The 20213-nt window shown below is 38.1% G+C and overlaps 2 protein-coding genes across 4 annotated transcripts; one reads left to right on the top strand and one right to left on the bottom strand.

Moving 5' to 3' along the window:
• Nucleotides 1-893: 893 nt before the first annotated feature.
• traf2b (Tnf receptor-associated factor 2b) lies at nucleotides 894-13331 on the bottom strand. 3 transcript variants are annotated; one of them, XM_068573770.1, is made up of 11 exons: nucleotides 13203-13331; nucleotides 9625-9827; nucleotides 8672-8750; nucleotides 8350-8448; nucleotides 6214-6375; nucleotides 6046-6120; nucleotides 5591-5665; nucleotides 4673-4897; nucleotides 4069-4372; nucleotides 3649-3797; nucleotides 894-3558 (listed from the first exon to the last, which is right to left on the bottom strand). In XM_068573770.1, the coding sequence occupies exons 2-11, from the start codon at nucleotides 9798-9800 to the stop codon at nucleotides 3340-3342; spliced, it is 1563 nt and encodes a 520-aa protein (XP_068429871.1). In that variant the 5' UTR covers nucleotides 9801-9827; nucleotides 13203-13331; the 3' UTR covers nucleotides 894-3339. The 3 variants fall into 3 exon arrangements, with proteins under 3 accessions (XP_068429871.1, XP_068429870.1, XP_068429872.1); XM_068573769.1 differs by having other exon boundaries at nucleotides 13178-13318; XM_068573771.1 differs by lacking the exon at nucleotides 13203-13331 and adding an exon at nucleotides 12830-12890.
• Nucleotides 13332-13477: 146 nt separating this feature from the next.
• Nucleotides 13478-18275, top strand: coq4 (coenzyme Q4 homolog (S. cerevisiae)). The gene is made up of 7 exons (XM_068574361.1): nucleotides 13478-13541; nucleotides 14636-14788; nucleotides 15772-15868; nucleotides 15972-16074; nucleotides 16182-16311; nucleotides 16494-16587; nucleotides 17328-18275. Exons 1-7 carry the CDS (start codon nucleotides 13478-13480, stop codon nucleotides 17509-17511), a joined length of 825 nt encoding a protein of 274 aa, XP_068430462.1. The 3' UTR covers nucleotides 17512-18275.
• Nucleotides 18276-20213: the final 1938 nt, after the last annotated feature.

Consider the following 20213-nt stretch of genomic DNA (forward strand, 5'->3'; position numbering starts at 1 on the left):
CACCAGGGGGCGGTGTCCTGTTTCCCTTCTCTTTGTCTTGCAGGATGTTGATCATCAGCTGATGAACTCCACTCCAGCTGTTGTTTTCAAGGTCTAAACCTTTCATTAAAGAAATAGTATGACGATAACAATATTTGTGGCTTTTTATGACTTAAGTTGTTTTTGACGTACTGTGCTGTGACATGTTTTATGGCTTTTTATGACAGTAAACTATGTCTGATTGGTAAGAGATACTATACTATGACTTTAAAAATACTATACTATTAATTTGTAAAACGTTTTTTATCACATACCATATAGAATATACTATTACCTTTTATGGCTTTTTAAATAGTTTGTATTATGTATTTTAAATATATTTTATACATATTTTTGTGACCTAATTATTCAGGACTTTTTAAACAACTTTTTTTACAGCATACTACAACAATGTTTTATAACAGTACACTGACTTATGGCATTTAAATAGCATGCTGTACAAAAAAACATTTTAATGACATGTTTATATGGTATATTATTCTACGACTTGTTAATTATTTGTTATGACCATCTATGATTTTTTAGTAACATTTTTTGTAACATACAATATTTTAATTCAATTAAAAAACAGACTATTCTATGACTTCATGGCATTTTAAATGCAGTTTTTTTAAAATATTATTTTAAGAAATGTATGAGTATTCTATTATTTTTTAAAGCCTACCATACTTTACTTTAGATACTGTACAGTGATATTTTCAATAACTTTGTTTTAGAACATACTATACTTTTTAAAAAAAATTTAATTTGCTCTTAATGTGCAGCTGAGGCTGATGGGAATGTCGATAGTCTTGCAGGTATTTAGTCATAAAACAAGGATTGACAGATTGAAATGAGGTAGCTTTTTCCCAGGCATAAGCTTTATTACACACCTTTGTTAGTCACCAACAATATATTTTAATCTCGCATAATGATGCAGTTTTGACAAAAACAAGTACATATGTCCTTTTAAGGCAAGAGGCTGAAGACGCTCATTAAATTTGCGTTAATCATGAGCTCCAGTTGGATGTTTGACTTGAACTCAACATAACGTGTGAAAGTAACGTGCAAACTGAGAAGGAAACAACTTGTTTTCTCACATTCTCTGGATCTGCAACTGCAGAGCTGTGAACAAAACCTGATTTCTCAGGAAGATAAAACTGAAGACATTTTTCTAACAATCTGAGGTAGGATCTTGATAATGGATATCAGTAGTGCTTTGAATCATCTTGTAAACGCGTTTCTTACTTGTTTGTTGACAGTTCATAACAGCAAAACAGGAACATACAAAATACACAAATAACTGGGTTAGCGTACGGCCTCCCACACCATCGTGACATTGTGGTTTATGATTTTGACGCACAGTTGATGTGGTTATTTTCGACAGGTGATTTTTGACAGGTTATTCCGTGACTCGTGTGGGTCGTTAGACACGTCTCTTCACTCTGTAGCAGACGGCATCGGAAAGGTTTTCACAGTAAAACAGAAAATTACCTCCGACGCCCAAAGTGGGAAATATTCATACGTGACTATTTGTGAAAACCATCAGATGAAGGGATTTTTTACTTTAAGCCCATCTGTGACGCTTCTACTTGAGGACATTATCAATGATTCCTAGAAATATAATAGTTCAAAGAACGCATCTGGACTATAACCTATAGCCCTATAGTTTAAAAGTTAAGGTATTTTCTCTAGTATGTCTCTATCTAGTTATTATTTTCACTATTGATTAATACACAGATTATTGTACTGTATGAACAATGACAATCTGTTCAAGCCCAAGATGAATATATTATAATAGGAAACCAAAAGTATGAAACAGACCAAAGATTTTTTTACAAGTTTCAGTTAATCAACCTTTTCCCCGCTGTATATGTATTCATAATGGCATAATATGGAAAGTTCCTAACTAGCAGTGAACATGACATCACACTTGTAAGTGCATATAAAAAAACAATTAGACAAAAGCAGGAATAAATGTCAAAATGAATTCACTAGAGTACTTTATTATAATAATTCACTTCAAATGAATTCCTTAAAGGAGTGGTGTAACATTCGGAACAAACATTTATATATGTCTTCATATTTAATAGTAAAGCACTTGCATAAAGTGGAAATAAAATCAGCAATTTTTGGCTTAATCCTAATAAATATGCATAGATTAATGTGAAGGAAGGGTGTATAATATGATTATAATGTGAATATAATATAGGGTGAATATGAGTTAATAATGATTTTTAGTAAATAGCAACACTAGCAGCAGTGATGTGAGCTAAATATTAAAAAGATATAAATGTTTTTTAATTATTTTTTTTACCAAATTATATAATTCACTTCTTTTAAATTATTTAGTCAGTTCTATATGATTAAATTTCAACATGGCCTGCTGCAGAGGAGAACAGCACACGCCTCTTCACATGGGGGCAGTATTAGATGTTCAGAGCTCTCAGTCACTGGGATTTAAATGCTTCTATTCACATAAAATTACATTAAGGGAACTTTTCATCCAGAGATGGATGTTTGACCCACATACTGCAGCGCGGAGTACAGTCTATTAACGATTATAAAATATTATATACTATATAGAAAGTATTTGATACAAATATGTGTTATATAATTTAGATTTAAGTTCTGAGGTTTCATTTGAATGCCATCAGCGTCACATGAAGATGACAGAGGATGGACCTCTTTTATCAGGACAGTGTGTAAGTCAGCAGCTCCTCAAGTGGCAATCCTTAAGATTTCAGCATTGGTTGTTTTAGAATTTCTATGACTGAGAACAATGGCATTGTGCTCAGAGTTTAGCAGTCAGGTTTGTTTTGGCTGCTTTCAAAATGTCAGAGCAACATGCTATTTTTCAGATTTCCTTGTGTGTTTAAGTGACGTCACCACAGACACCCCGTTCATAATATTGCACATATTTATAAGATCGCCACTTTAATGTTCCTAAAACTCAAAGCTTACTATTTTAAGCACTTCACTGTAACTCCTACTGACATCGTTAAATGGAAATACTAACTGTTCATCTCATTTAAGTACTGCCAAGTCTAACTTTACAAGACATGAACAGAACTAGATACACTTCCACACTTCCATGATGGTATCACGAAAGACGGATGTCCATAAAGATCACAGATCCACCACATGATTGAACACAACCTTATGCATCCTTTATAATGTGACGCTTGATGACCTTCTTATTGTATAGTTTAGATATAATATTAAAGTAAGATTATAGATAATTATTTTAAATATTATCATAATATAAACTCGATATGTATATATCTTCTTGCTTTGGTGTATCCTTCCACAGACTACACCTTACAAGCCTGTGAGGTCTACAATAGCTTTGATGAAGATGGTGTCATCTCTCAGATATGGGCTCTTGCCGGCCAGTTTGGCCAGTGGGCAGAAGAGCGGGCAGCCGCTGGCAATGTTCATCTCACTGATGGGCCGCTGAAAGGAGGTGGAGGTGACATCGGGGCGGAAAGCATCGATGATGTGCTCCCTGTTGTTTTGATCCAAGAGCATGAGCGTCACCTGGGGAAAGAGGAGGTCGTTTTGAGCCATTTGTTGTGGCGTTTGTGGATCCAAATGGGTGGAAAGATTGTTTTTAAAAAGTGACGCTACCTTCTGGCTGAACGGCCATTTGAGCAGAGCGTCACACTTTCCCCTCATGACGACGAAGAACAGCGAGAGGTGAGTTCCTCGGCCCGTCCCGTCGCCGTTCAAATACAGCCTCAGACACATCTTGTAGCCGTATTTGCTGGAGTAAAACGCTGCGAGGAGAGACAAGAAGAATGCACGATGTAAAAACAAGAGCTTAAAAACAAAATCATGTGAGCATAGGAGTGACATGTTCACTCCCTCAAGGACAACAAGGGTGGAGTGAAGTGAAATTCCCCTCGACTGCACGCCAACACATCATGCGAGCCACATGATCTCAGATCACTCAGATTAAAAAAAATAACCTTTTTTATCTGACACACGATACACCATATCTGAACAGAAGACCTTTGAAAGGGACGGGGAGTATTTGTGTCTTCTTACCTGGCGAGAACATCGCAGGCGTTCTACTGGCCACAGCATCTTGTCGGCGGCGAGCAAAGTCAGAGACTTTCCACACAAATACCCCGTCGTAGGTGCAGAACTGGAGTTCTCTCAACAGCTGTTCGGTTTCAGACAGCTGCAGGTCTCTCATGGTGACCGTCCGCTCCAGCTGGCGCATTTTATTGGAGAGGTTTTCAATCTTCTCCTGGTCTAATCGATGCTGATGCGAGAAATCCTCCAACTTAATCAAGTTGCGTTCGACCTCTCGGTTCAAGACGCAAACAATGTTTTCTAAAGCGTTCACCTGTCGAAAAAAACAACAAAAACATTTCAGAATCGGAAGTTAGAACCATCTATTGCCAGATATGTTTTCACGTACAAGGAATTTGGCAGGTGATGCCTAACAATAAACACAGTCCAAAAAGAAATAGGAGCATGACTTTTACAATTTAAATTCACAATAGAATAGAATATTTAATTAAAATAAAGTGCACAGACAAACAGATAACAGTACTTGGGTACTTAAGTGTATTTAGATCCTCATTCAGAACCTTTAAACATTAGCTATCTATCAACAAAGAGCATTAAAGCCATTGAGACCCACCTTCTTTTCCACATCCACAGACTGCATGGAGGCTGCAGCTCCGGTGCCCATAGAGACCCCCTCCTCAGGAGCCCTGTACAGGCCTAGACCAGAGTCCTCCTGCCACTCTCCTGGACCCGGAGCATCGGCCCGCGGCCGAGACACCGACAGAACCATGGGCAGCAGCAGACGCAAGTGCTCCATGGTGCTGCTGTGCTCATGGTCGCCGAGCTTCCCGTTCTCCATCTGAGAAGCACAACAGAGCTTATTGAGCTTTAAAAAGTCTTTACTTGAAAACTGCAGGACATGAATTATGTTGCTTTTCGGGATAGTAAAACGTTTAAAATACTTTTAATTAAATCTATTTATCATTTAAAAAGAAAAATAATTATTATACAGTGTATATTTTGAAATAGAGACTACTGTTGCACAGTCAAATAAACAATTTTGAATAATTTCTCAATTCATATTTTTTTGCACCAATCATGAATATTTGAAGAAAGAAAATAATCATTGTGAAAGAAATTTCAACTAATTTTTTTCCACAAGGATCACGTGAAAAGCTAGCTTGAAATATTAACTTGATATATTAACATTCATAAAATGAACTATTTAACATAATAAGAAACAATAAATATTGAAGTTCAGAAAAAAGATATTTAAATAATATTGCTTAAGGGTTTAACAGTTAAAACCCCATGTGATCGACTACATCAACTAAATATGAAGCGAACATCAGAGGGCATTTAGTTTCGCATGCAGACTGCAGGCAGATGACAGAGCTCGCGTGACTCCCTTTGCACAGAGTCATGCTAGCTGTTAGCCCAGATTCCTTTCTTTATGCTCAGCTGACTATATAAATCTTCACATTTGTCATATAACGCTATCAAATGTCAAACTTTCATTCAAACACCTTGAAAACAAGCCAACCTTACATACCACATATTTACAGCCGACGTCGCTGAATGGACAGGCAGTCTTTGACTTGGCACATTGTTTGCTGTGGTCATTGAACTGAAGGTGGAAAAGAAAAGAAAAAGAAAGGTTAAGAGTCATGGACCAGCTCCAAACATCAACTTGAAACAGAATGGTGAAAAGTGAAGTACAGGATTGCGTCAGACCGAAACTAGTGGTCATAAAGGGAATTGTAAAGCTACCTTCATTAAAAAAAAAAGACTTTAAACTCTTGTGAAATTCACATGTGCTTTCTAGAGACAGGTGTATGAATGCTTTCTGTAGCATTCAGTGACTATTCTATGCTGAAGTACCAGATATAAGTATAACTTGGTCATAAAGTTGTCCCACATTAACATGCAGATTATTTTAAAACCACTTCACTCGAAAAAGGGAATCAATACTGAAAGTTGAAGGGTACTTTGAGGAGCAGCACTAACCCTTTCTCTTGGGATCTTCTTCTTGCCGCAGTCCTTGCATTGTAAGGGGAACTTTACACAGATCTCATCATGGGCCTAAAATACACCATGCAGGAGCGAGAGAATATTATTTTGTGTCCATGTAAACAAACATCAACTGTTTTACACTGAATAATCTCCATCTCTCACCTTGATTTCTTTGAAGTTAAAGCTCGTTTTGCAGTATTTACAGTTGAGCGTTCGTGCTTCACATTCTCTTTCATCGTGTCGGTCCTTCTCCGTACGAAGGATTGAGGTGTGGCAGGCCTCGCACTGTATCTTTTCAAATTCACAGCGGTGTTCATGCTGAGCCTGAAGATGGAGGACAGATTTTATTATTACTACATTTTCACTGCTTGCACGGGTCTGGTATTCATTGTGATTTTAAAATGATACCAAAGAAAGGCAGTTGGTGTTATAACATCCTTGTGTGCATATGGTGTCATTCCCATGGAAGCTGATCGAACATGTCACAAAAAGCTTTTCAGTTTGTTTTTTATAACGCTGGCACACCCTTATCAATCATTGTTAAAATGAATGCTCTGAACAAATGTCAGACACGCCTGCACATGTAAACATGTGTTGTACAGGATGTACTGACAGTTGAACTGTGGAAAAACAATACCAGTAATCTGAATCATCTCCCGTGTATAAAAAGCACATGAAAATAAGTATATAACAATTATAATTAAGCCGTTTTTTTTGTGTAATTGTAATGTTCTTCCTGTAATTGAATTAGGAGAAATATTCTGAGAAGTAAATTATTATTACGTACGTTATTATTATTTGTATGTTTGTTAAAACACAAAATAATATAAAGCAGTGAGAGTTTTTTCTAAAACAACTTGAAACAAACGAAACAGAAACATCAGAGGATTAATAAATAAATAAGTACAAAAAATAGCACAAAAAAAATTTAAAAAAATGAAGAGTGACAATACATTACTTGGAAGAAAACTCTAAAAAAAGGTGTTTGACCCCCGAAAATATTTTTTGAAATAGACCGGGAAATGAAAGGGGCGGACCGGAAGGTGACGCTTTTAGGCAAGGAAGTGGTTTTTTTTTCATTTTGACACCACGCTGGAGCACACTACACCGCAGGTAGGCTAGCCGCTTTTGCTTTGACTGCTCACTTTTCAAACACGCTAAACTGGAAAATCTCAAACCGAATAACCAAACCGAATATGAATCATCGTTAACCGCAGTCGCACTTCTCTGGCACCACGTTTAGTTAGTTTTCCCAGCTACATTATTGAAAGACCAGCACTCACGTGAGCTAGCCAAACAAAAAGATGGCCACCCACAAATATCCCGCTGACATGTGGGGTTTTTTTTCACACAGCGTAGTAATGATTTCTTTAGAATTGTAATCCAATGATAGCACGCTTTGACCACATGGTCAATAAAAAGGGAGCATGTGTTTTTTTTTCAGCAAGGTAACCAGTAAGAGCCGCATTTGCAAATCATGCAAATATAATCTCTAGCGTCAGCTTTGTGCACTCATTGTAAATATCCCCTACCATCCCTTTGTTTCAACATTTCTTGTGTAAAAGCTGAACTAGATTGGTTTCACAATACGGTTAAGTAAGACCTTTTCACAGAAGCAGCATTGGGAAGTCAACTCTTTACTCAACAATCTAAGTCACCCCACACAAGTTTACAGTGGAAACAAAACTAAAAAGAGATGGCCCTCACTCTAACACAAGGGCAACTTGTAATTCACATGGGGCTTTTCCGTGATTATACAAACCGGTCTGCTGAACGTGGTTGTTTGTCTGAACGAGTTCCTTTTAAATATAATTACCAGTGAGTATAAACTACTTAATTACTTAGAGTAGTTCCCTTGTGAACTGGTGCAGCCTAACTTTAGTTTCATGTTCACGTAAACCTTTATCAGGCCTTTTATATCCGGGTACTTTCCCACTGAGTTATTGTTGTATTTAAAGCTGGTAACATGGGGACTTTCCAGGCTGCATGTTAAGTTTCACTTCCTCTGCTGCAGCAGCAATGCGAGGTTCATGCAACACAACCACATTTTTTGCTGAAATGCTAGTTCAGGCCTGCAGGGGATCAAATGTGACCCTGACACAAGAATGCAGACTATAAGGGTCAGGGTAAATTCTGTGTGGTTGAGAAATATTCTAAAAGAATACTGACAGTACAGGTTTGGGTGGAACAAACAGACACTTGTACACAGTTAATCTGGACCAGTGTGGACAATGACTCAAGAAGAAAGCAGTAAGCACACCCACAAGGACAAAATAAAAGCTGAACTTAATACTTCACCTCATACTCTTTTATTGAGCCTGTCCATTCACAGTCCTGGTTTAAACACCTGGCAGGCAGACTTGCTATTTCTCGACCGGCTGCATTGTCTGGAAATGCCTGGGGGCGAGCAAAGAACAAAGTGAAGGGAACTCATACAGCCAATAATTATAATATTCAACAGACATAAAAGGTTGCATTGTGTGCTGGTGGGGTGAAGGAAACTCCCATCAGTCTAGTCATAGGTCTATAGTTTGAATCAGAGTGGAAGTAAAGAACAGTCTAAGAAGAAGTCTCATAAAACAACAATGTTGGCTGACAAATGATGTACGTAATAACTTACCTCATTCGTATTGAGAATGGAAATAGGCTCCTCATATATCTCCTCTTGGCGGCAGGCTTCACAAGGCTTTGGCCCACAACTGACAAACAAAACAGGTTTGTGACTTTACCGAAAAAAACAACAACTGGTAGGTTCTAGAAACCAGCAACAATTTCCTGCTGATTTATTATGGCAACAACTGCCGACCAGTATGGCCCACAGCTCAATTAGCTGACACATGAACATAAAAAAATACAACAGCTGTAAAAAAAAAAAAAAAAAAGCATATAGCGCTGCACAAATAATGCAACTAGCAATCTTTCATGAGGTGTGGGAAATTCATGAAAAAAAAGAAGTTTAAGCTTTTTACAATAATACACACACAAAACAAAAAGTACATATGAAATCTCATTTAGAGCAGAAGTGGTAACCCAACGAGAACATGAAATCGCCTCAATTTCAAAAATTTGCACATGTGAAACAACATTTCACGTGCAAGCAAAGTCACATGAAAATCAAGTGATTTTACTGTTGTGTGAATGTTGAAAGATTAGCAACATGAGACTTCATCACATACATGTTATTAATGCTCAGTTTAATATATGGCCTTATGTATATATTACATTTCTTGTATTGTCCCCTTATGCCTAAGGAGGTGATAGACTAATGGAATTGTTGTAAATTCCCAATGCACGAGTCAGTGACCAAAGAAAGAAGTAGAAAAGAAATGGAGACCTTTAGAATGAGTCAGCATGGTCAGATCCTTGTGATTCACTGACTTCAGTAAAAAGAGTCCGGTCATGTGACGGATGAGTCTGAATAAAGTAATTGATCTTGGGTGCAAAAAATCCACAGAGGCGAGCAGAGATAAGAACACAGGATGTGCTGAAGCGTGTCCGGTAAGAGGGAAGGATTAGTGGGTTAAGGGGTTGCATTGCACACGGCTGTAGGTGGTCTGAGGACCTCCAGTCTACCTGATGAGCTGCTTGAAGCAGTGTACACAGAAGCGGTGGCCACACTGAGCCTGGACAGGCTTCCTCAGGACCTGGAGACACTGCTGACATTTGTACTTATTCTCCATGGGCACCGACAGGACACTGGCCGGGATCCCTGGTAAAGAGTTGGGGCAGTCCAACGAGATTCGATCCATTCTTCTCCATTAATCTGGTGCGATATCCTGTCAATGAATACCACACATAACAGCATTTAACAGTTAAACTAGGTTTTCGCTGACATACCTGTAATGATTGACAAGCTTCCCTTAATTATTTGCCAGTATGTCAGAGTTACACATACTATAAGTGTCAGCACATGTTGTACTGAAACCACAATTTGGGCAGCATGCAAGTCCCTAAGCACAGGGTTGTTGTACAATGAGAGTATAAAGCTGATTCATCATTGTGAAACCTGTCATGTCGAGTCATGTCAAAGCCAACTCATGTTTGCATGTTGTATTAAATGGAATTATGCAAATAGTGTTTTGGATAATTCAAAAAGATGCAAAACAGTTGAGGCTGCAATGGAACTTGTCTGTGTCTAAAATTCACTGAGAAATAATGTAAGGAAAACATTTTCTGTTTGTTTAAAAATTGTGCAAAGTTAACAAGAGCATACTCATTGGCTAATTGACAACTCACACATATTTGCTGTGAACCTTGGTCAAATAGTTTGCCCTTTGATCAAAAGAAGTCTCAAGAGTTTGCCAGTTTTTCTTACAATATAAAACAATATGTTACCTTAGTAATGTTAAGTGCTACGAGGAACTGTTGTATCAAGTCTTTTATGGGAATAAAACATTGTCACGCTGACCTTCACAGGTCAAAGTGGTTCTGGCTCAAATGTCAAAATGTTGCACTTTGGACCAAACTAATCAGTATTCAGAAAGGCGGAACGTTGTAACCTCTGAGTCACTTTAACTTCTACAAAAGTTGAAGAGATCTTGGCTAGTGGTGCCATAATCAAGTCATAATCTTATCTCCTTATCAACGGTAAAGACAACAGGATAAGATATCTCACAAGCTTCCTCCTCAAATATAATGCAAGCATTGTTCATGAGATTAAGCTGCAAGTATTGCTGCAACGAACTGAACGCGTGTTCAACAATGGTGGAATTAAAATGTAATATCATAGGCAGACTAAATAACCTATTGTGGCCATAATTTTGCCCCGCAGTCTACTACATTAAGCACAGTAACAAGGTTGTGGAACTACATTTGTACAATAAATCTGCTAACTTTCATGCCTTCATAAGTAGTTTACGAATGTCCACTCTTTGAATGTTTCATTTGTTTATAATGGTGGTAAAATAAGTGGGGTCTGGTTTTCCCATAAACCATAACATGTCACTATATATTGACATTTAATCCATTAGTAATATGCACACAGCAGTTTTTGTTTGCCTGTCACAGTGCCTAAGTAATACAGACCGATGCAGAAAATGTTATGTCATGAGTGCACAGTGTGCTACATAACATATAGTTCATGTTAGTGTCTCTGGAAACTCTCCAAAGAATGTTTGCAGATTGCAGCTTTGCATGCCACGACATGAAAGAACAACCATTGAACTATTTCTGGTTGTATGATATGTAGTTTATCTGGTTTAAACTTTGCTCTAGCTTTGAGCACTGTTGTCTCACCCTATTGATTTGCTTGAGTCATCACAGGTTTTAAATGAACAATTTATTCACCCTTGAATTTAAATTCTTTGCGAGTCAAACTGCCACAAATGTTTGTCCAAAAGTATACGACAAGAAGTTTTCCTAGAATGTAAAAAGAGTACAAGGGTATCTGTTTATATTTCTATATTTGCTAAATTTGCAACCAACATCGCATGGTTACAAAAGACACTATTTACCAAGACACTTAAAAAAAGACACTATTTATTCTGCCTGTTTAAAAAAGACAGCCGCTCAAACAGTTGAGGATGATAAAATCTTACCAAACTGTGCTTATGTGGCTTAAAACAAAACCTCTGAATCCTCTTTTTGGTTAAGCTTATTTTAACTTTTAAAGGAACTTAAGCCCTTTCCCAGACACAGGAAATCTCCCAAATGGTCTGAGGAAGGAAGGGAAATTCTAAGTGGCTCTGGGATCCAAACTACCGAGCTACGCAAATGTCACACATATATACTTTTCTATTGAGCCAACAAACCAGATGGCCTATTGCCTTTGAATAAACAAGGACAAAACAGAGATAATGTTGCTAGAGATGTTAATAGGTGTTTAAAGGTCAACATATGAAATGAATACCTAAATTTAATATATAGTCCTATTATATAGTCCTACATCATGTTAACCTCAAGAAAACTGCTGTTTGAGCAGAAAAAAAAACATATTTCCCTTCTTAGAAAAACCCTGATGTTGCTTCTCATTGGAAAGCCACAGGCCTTTTACTGGCATCATTCTCCAAATGCAGATATTCTCATCACATCCAGTACATGATGACTAATATATGTGTTACTATTTCAACACACAATAGTACAGCTGTTTAGTATTTTTTGACAAGTTCAAACATGTCCAAATGGAACAAAAAGATAAAAAGATGTGGTAACTCATAAAACATTATTGAGGTCCATGAAGAACAGCCTCAAAGGGAACAATGAGGCAAACATTATTTATGTCATGAATACACCCAAGCTCTTGTTTAGTTTATGTATCCATTGGACCTTTGAGATGCAAACCAAGTACAAACACTACAACAAGAATGATGGAGAAAACGTATGCTGATTTCTTCTGCATACACTCCAACATACTGAGAAGACTAACACAAAGACCTGAATGTGTGTACACTGTGGCTGAAAATGACAGAAACAAGAACGGAAGTAACATGACAGCACTCAATCAACAAACAAACAAAACAATGAAGACTGAACTGCATCTGGTCTTCAAGTTAAACTTTGTAAAAGTGTCTGAAAGACATTGCAGATTCGTAGCTGCACTCTATCAAAACAACGCCTTGAAAAAAGTCAAATACTCTCAAGCTTCAGTCTCCACAGCCATTACTACTATGACACAAACAACTGCTCCTCGTTGCTAGTCGCAGCTGTTTGAAGCCTGAAAAACAGCCTCTACTCTTCCTGCTCCCTGTAAACTCTCCTTCTCTGTTCAGCTGTTCTTGCATAACTGTGAACCTGCAAACCTCTGCGATACTGCGCAGAAAACAGCAGAATATCTACTCACCCAGAAAGTCTGCCCGTTTACGTCGTCTTCACAACCCGCCCAAGCTTAGTTATCTCAGTGAAGATACACCCACAACCCACGTCACAAACAGTCACAATCGAGTTGTTCATCTGTGACCTTTTCATCACACACTACAGACCAACATATGTGTCGGACGTTACTTCATTTTTGGTGTCTTTGGCTAACAACAGTGATTAAGCTAAACGCGGACTTACATTTCACTTATTGGTGTGTATGAGTGACGTTAGCTAACGGACACAACTTTAGGAAGCTAGCTTAGCTAACTTATGAGGTGTTTATTGGTTTGGCGAATGATCTACTAAATTGGCAAACTGCCAAGTCATTCACCTGGAAAGTAGAAACACGGCCTAACCTTGGCGTCTTCACCGCTTCGTCTTCGTCAGAAAAACGAAACTTATATGCCCGCTATCGCATGAAGAAGGACAGCTCACCCTTTAGCTGTGTTTACCATTTCATTGTTACGTGCGCTTACTTTCATACATGGCAGCGGGCGGCCGATCGGAGTCACTCCCTGCATCAGTGCATTCAGCCCAACTGACCAACACCGCCCCTTCGCCAGGGCTGCCCCGGAGTAAAAAGTTAGCGCGGTTATCAGATCATGACGCATGCGCATTAGCGTCTCAAAAAATGTGGCTGCCCGTATTAGGTCGACCTTGCCAGCGCTTAAAACGGCTATATTTGATCTCTAAAGGTATGAGTTTCGATATATAGCTAAGCGTTTCTGAGTTAGATGAAGTAAAAAGCTACCGCTACGTTTTAAATAAGTGCCATCTAAATGTACGTTCACTGTTTTAATACAGAAATCCAAAAATGTCGGAGCCGAGTTGCATCTTTTTCAGAGACGAGGCTACACACCCCTCCGCTAACTTCAATGTAGTGAACGATTGTCAGTTAAAGGACAATGGTGTTGTTTATGCCAATAATTAGCTTGTCGGAAACAATTGTTTTTCGCGGTCAATCGATAGAAAAGGTAACGTTACTTTAGAATATTTATTTTCTCCACAACATAACGCAGTCCCGGTGAAGTTGGAAAGAGATTCACAGATTCGAACTTCTCGGATCAATAACTTTTTCACTAAATGGTGTTAAAACACAAACGACACCTCTCTGTAATCATAGTAATGGAGACAACAAGCTACAAGCTTAATTTTATAAAAACGGGTCGGCTGTGTGACTTGTGCGCACAGGGACAGTCTGCAAAGTGCAATGCGCAAAATACATACTACCAAAATATTCAATAACATCACTGAATCGTAGCATTACCAAAATCATTTTATACATACAATGCCCCCCCCCCACACCCTCCCTTGTTGTACTACAGTTGTTGTTTTTTTGGATAAATGTAATTTCTAAGAATTATTATTAATATATATTGCAAATAATATTCAACAGCTTCACTGTCGTTAAGTGTAGAATGACAGAATTAATTTTCAGCATCAATGGACTCCCCCTTGTTGTACTACAGTTGTTATTCTTGGAGAATTGTAATTTCTGAAATGCCATTTCTAAGAATTATTATTATTATTATTATTATTATTATTATTCTTAAAAATTACATTGCTCCAGAAATAACAACTGTAGTAGATCAAGTGGGAGCCCATTGATGCTGAAAATTTATTTTTTGTCATTCTACACTTTACTTTTTGTCAAATGTTTTTGCTTTGACAAACATCAATGAACTAAGTTGGTATTTTTGCATGATGACAACACATAAAAACTAGTGCTTTATAATGTCGTATTTTCCCAGTATGTTGCTAATGCTGTCCCACATTGCTGCTCAAGCAGCGTGTGTCCACCAGGTGCACAGTAGTAGTAGTGTGCGGACAGACAGCAGCTATGATGGGCTGTATCCTGGACATATTCTCACAACCCCCTTCCAGAAAGCCCTGTTGGCTGTGGGGTCAGGTGTGGCTGCACTACAGAACCCCTACAGACATGGTGAGACTGACTGGCTTCTTCCTTTTTCTTAAAAATGCCTGTGAATTTTCCATGAACCCCCCCAAGCCTTAATTTAACAAAATGTATTGTCTTTATTATTATGTTATTTGCTATGAGAATGAATTGTGTTAAATTGATCTCTATAGCAATTGCATTCTAACTGAATACAAAAATGTATTATTACACTGGTGTTTGCCTTTATGAGTAAATCACAAGCTGAAGACTTGAATGTCTCAGCTCGTTTTAAAGTTGTAAAATGAAACTGACGGTTGGAAACTGTACCCGAGGTTTCTTTTCTCACAAACTGTTTAAATACAGTTTCTCATTCTCAATCTTTTATTCTCAGGAGACCATTGTTACACACTTCTAAAATATCGTGGAAACAGAAATGAGAATGAATACAAAAGCAAGGCCACATGCAGTTACCCTGAAAGTTTCAGGGGAGAAGAAAGCACTAACACATTTAGTTTAGAAACTGCATGTGTCCTTAAAGGGTGACACCTGACTTTTCGTCAACAGTATCAGTTGATCTTAAAAAGTGCTCCGTTTCTCCTCCCACATGGGAAACACACAGTTTATTCAACTCCACACCCACAACTTGTAGAGCAGGCTTTCTTTTTAACGTTAAAACAAGACAAACCTGATGACATCAGACTTGATAGTTTCAGCCAGATATTCTGTCATACTTAAAAAAATCTCCTTCAAAGCCACAAAAGACAATGAACAGCTGTTTTCACAGGCTGACTTCTACTCCCGGTGATGAATAAACTGATTCTTATGTGAAAAATGTCTGGAATGGCTCTTGAATCAAGTCCATTCAAGCTATATTACACACTTTACTTGGAGACAAAACACATATTATCAAAATAACATATTGTTTAATCTTTAGGTCAAATTGTGTGTTATTCTACGGCAATCAAATTTAGGCTTAGCAGCAACAAATCTCTACATTTAATACCATATAATTGCTTGAAACTCTACAGACATGGTTGCAGTGCTCGGGGAAACAACAGGACACCTAGCATTGATAAATATCAGAGACAAGATGAGAAACGACCCTGAAGGCCTCACGATCCTTACGTGAGTCCCTGTAACAGCGTACAGTAACTCTGATTCAGGCACTTTTTTACAGCCTTTTCTCTTCGTCGAATCACATTTGATTATGTATGACTTGTTATTGCAGAGAAAGGCCCAGGATCCGGCTGTCGACACTCGATCTGAACGAGATGGCCTCTCTGCCGGACGGCTCTTTCGGAAGAGAATACCTTCGTTTTCTGGAGGAAAATGTGAGCGATTGTGTTCAGACTGATCACATCAGGAAAAACACATTTCTTCAGAATTCCCTCTTTTAAGTTTCTCCTTCGTCTTCACTTTCACTTTCCTGTTCTTTCAGCTTGTGACCCCGGACTCGAGGGCGGACGTGAGGTTTGTGGACGATGAGGAACTAGCGTACGTCATGCAGAGATACAGAGAGGTCCATGATTTGCTGCACACCTTACTGGGCATGCCCACCAACATGCTGGGTGAGTCAGGCTTCACGAATTGAAACTGAAAAGGGTACCCAAGATATTAAGTCAAGATATTTCAGACCATCATCATCCTGCACAATTCTTGAGAGCCAAGCAGTTTAATAGGACAACAAAAAGTGTTCGCAAGAATTATTGTGCGAATGACAGACCCTGCTGCCCCTTCTTGCTACTTTCAGGGGAAGTGGCAGTGAAATGGTTCGAAGCTGCTCAGACAGGGCTGCCCATGTGTGCTCTTGGAGCGGTGTTGGGGCCTCTTCGGCTGAATTCAAGGTACACTACCAGAGTTTGAACTGCTGCATGGTCCTGGTGGACAACGAGACATTTAGTAAGCTCTGTAGCAGTGTGGAGTGTAAGTACAGTCTGCAACTAACGGTTATTTTCATTAGCAATTCATTTGCCAATTATTCTTTTGGTTAATTGTTTTAAAAGAATTTGTGAAGAATGATTATGTCAATCTCTCAAAGACCAAATTGACATGTGTTGTTTTTCTGAGCAACAGACCAGAATAAAATATATACATACATACATACATACATACATACATACATACATACATACATACATACATACATGCATACATGCATATATGCATACATGCATATATGCATACGTACATAAGTCAGTATATCAGTTCAGGTTTCCTTTGGGGTCTTTTGAATTGTACATAACAATTGAACACAAAAAAGCTTTAACTCAACTATGAAAACAATGCGGCCTTTTGAATTTTCTATCAAAAATAAATGAAAGTAGAGTTCATAAGGTTTTTGTCTGGCTCGAGTGTGAAGCTTTACAAAGAGATAAGAGGAAACAGACAATGTATTGTACTTTTTCGTCATTGTTATGAAGAACAACCGCTTGTGAACTGTCTCCTTTACCTGTAAATCATGAACACTTCCTCATTTAATAGCTGAACTTCCTCGTGCTTTTTGGTAACTGATTAATCAGAGATGAATTGATTTCTTCATTGTTCCATCATGATGAACCTTTCCTCTCGTTTCACCTTCTTCTAGCCGCTTACAGTCGCTCTTCACCTCCTTGGGTCCTTGGGCTCTGCAGAATGGCCGTCAGGCTCGCTGTGTCCTCAGCATCTTCTACGAGAGACGATGGGCGCAAAGCGTCGAAGACCTCCGACGAGAGCTCAACATAGAGCCCCCTCCTGTCAGTCTCACTGCTACCAACAAAAGAAACATCTGAGGAAGACAAAAAATACCAGGAAGGAGAAAATTGCCAAACTTTAACTTTGAAATGTGAATCATTTGGAGTGAAGTCATTTCAGCTGATCACATGTTTGGTTCGACAGGTCATGTTCAGTCGCCACCGTTTGTTGAGAAAGTGTGTACATGTTTGAATCAATTTATGAAATGAATTATGTCCGTTATTAAATACTTACCAATACTATACTTACCTGGTGTGAGTTCTAAAAAGTCATATTATAATAATATGAATTGTATTTTTTGTGCCAACATTTGGCAAGTAAATTTGTTTTGTTGTACTGTTCTGTGCTGTCAATTGAACACTTGCGTGCACAAGCAGCAGTACTAACATTTATGGTTGGGAAAGCAGCAGATGTTGGCTTAAAATAAAACTGTGCAGGTGCATCTGTTATCTCATCGTAGACGCCGTCCACAAAGCCTCATTTTACAGTAATAGTGACGTTCGCAGGAAGTCACGGTGTGTACTGCTTGGCAGGTGTAAGATAAATTGGGTGGAAAATACCTTTTAATATTGATCTAGTTAAAAACATTCTCATGAGAAGCAATTTCTTTTTTTTAATGTGTTGCTTACGTGTGAAATCCACAGATCAGAAAACATGAAGAGAACCTTTTTATTAAATGTCTCATCATACATTTAGTTTAGTATATACAATATCTTGATGTGCACAATTAAGCCATGTTACATTGTGGATATAACAGTTAAATGTGGAAGATTAACCCCATTAATGATTTGTTTCCCTCCAAATAAAGGATTTGAAAAAAAACTCTGCGTCTTTATTAGTCACCCAAATGTGGTAATTTATTTCTTTAGTTAATTATATTTAAAGTTAGCTTGATTCAGCGAGCCCAAAGAGGCGATAACCGAGCCTGAAACACACTAGATGTCAATTTGAACTGCTTTATTGGAAGAGGTTTCTGTTGCAATGTTACAGCTCAGGAATCATAACGAAAATCTGGACTTGCTACATTCCTGGAGATCCCCAACATCACTCACCCAGAAACTATTCAAATCATTTTTCTCCTAAAAAGTCGTTTGACCTCATTCTTAGAAATGACCATGCAATAAACAATGCCGTATTTGGATTTAAAATGCCACTGTGACGAGTCAGAGAGATCACGACTTGATCATAGTTTTTCTCTTTACCCTTTCGGCACGTAGAGTTTCAGATCCCTTCATACTTCTTATTATGGGGTTGTTGCTCTCGTACTTCCTAAAACACGTGTGTCTGAAGTTAAAGCTTAATGCCAATTCTCTTTTCGCAATGTTCAAATGCACAAACATTCACCCAACAGGTTCACATATGTGTGCTCAGTTTTCTGAATTTGTGTCTGATTGTAATCAGCACCTGGAGCTTTCCGCAGACCTGGAGGAACAATCCCTGATCTGAGGAAGCATCCCCACCAGCACAGAGAGAAACAGTCCTGATCTGAGGAAGCATCCCCACCAGCACAGAGAGAAACAGTCCTGATCTGAGGAAGCATCCTCACCAGCACAGAGAGAAACAGTCCCTGATCTGAGGAAGCATCCTCACCAGCACAGAGAGAAACAGTCCTGATCTGAGGAAGCATCCTCACCAGCACACAGTTGCTGCAGGGCTCACGTTTGTGACGTTGGTAGTTAAGGTTTAATTTGACATTACTGCCCTCTAGTGGTGTACTGCCAAACTTATGAAACGTATCAAAGGAGTTCAGAGCCTTGATTCCCAAATTGGCTCTTTTCTACACTTTATGATCTTTACATTTGTTTTATTCATTTAAAAAGAATGTACTTTTTCCAATGATTGTTCTTATGGAAACATCTGTCCTACAGACTTTTACCAGTGGTCTAATGGATGTACATTTACTTACTGTATTTTGGGACATATTTGAAGTACATGTACTTTACTTGAGTATGTCCATTTTATTACTTTATACTTCTACTATTTACATATGTAAATATTGTTGTTTAGTTACTAGTTTATTTGCAAATAGAGATTTCTTGACCAAGAAAACAACTCTAAGAAACATGCAAATGTACACACCCAGCAGAAACAATGATTGACAGAAAGCAACAATTTAACGCAAATATTCAGCAGTGATGAATTTGATTATTTTACGTTTAATTATTTTTAATTCTTTTTTTTATTCTTAGTTTGGGGCAATTGGTTGCTCAAAAGCAAGTAATTATGTCACTATTGGGTCTGGATAGTTGTGATTAGTTGCAGCCTTTGAGTAGACCTTAGTTCAACATAAAAAACTTGAGCTAAATAAACATGATCCTTTCTTGTCATATAGCAGGATACGAACGGTAAACAATACAATTCAGAATGTCGTCCACACGACACCTGTGTGTGTTTAACTGATGATGGACGCAGTGATTTCGTCATTTGAAACTCAAACTGCAACGCCTTGAAGTTGTTTAACAAAACAAACATGAATGACTCCTGCACAGCCTGATATAAAGTAGTTCAACCTGAGCTCCACCTCAACCGACTACAACTGTAAAATGCTGCCGGCACTTTAATGATAATTATCATGTGACAAAATAATAACTGTCACATGGGGGCATTTTATGCTACTTTTGATACTTCTAGTACATTTTCTTGATTTAAATTATATACTTTAACTTAGGAAACGTTTGACCTTTACAGTGTTCTCAGATTCTACGCGACTGAGTTTATCACAACAATGACAAATGTTTTT

This window comes from Clinocottus analis, unplaced genomic scaffold, assembly GCF_023055335.1.
Source record: "Clinocottus analis isolate CAN_PGR_092001 unplaced genomic scaffold, fCliAna1.0.p SCAF_13, whole genome shotgun sequence".
Taxonomy (NCBI): domain Eukaryota; kingdom Metazoa; phylum Chordata; class Actinopteri; order Perciformes; family Cottidae; genus Clinocottus; species Clinocottus analis.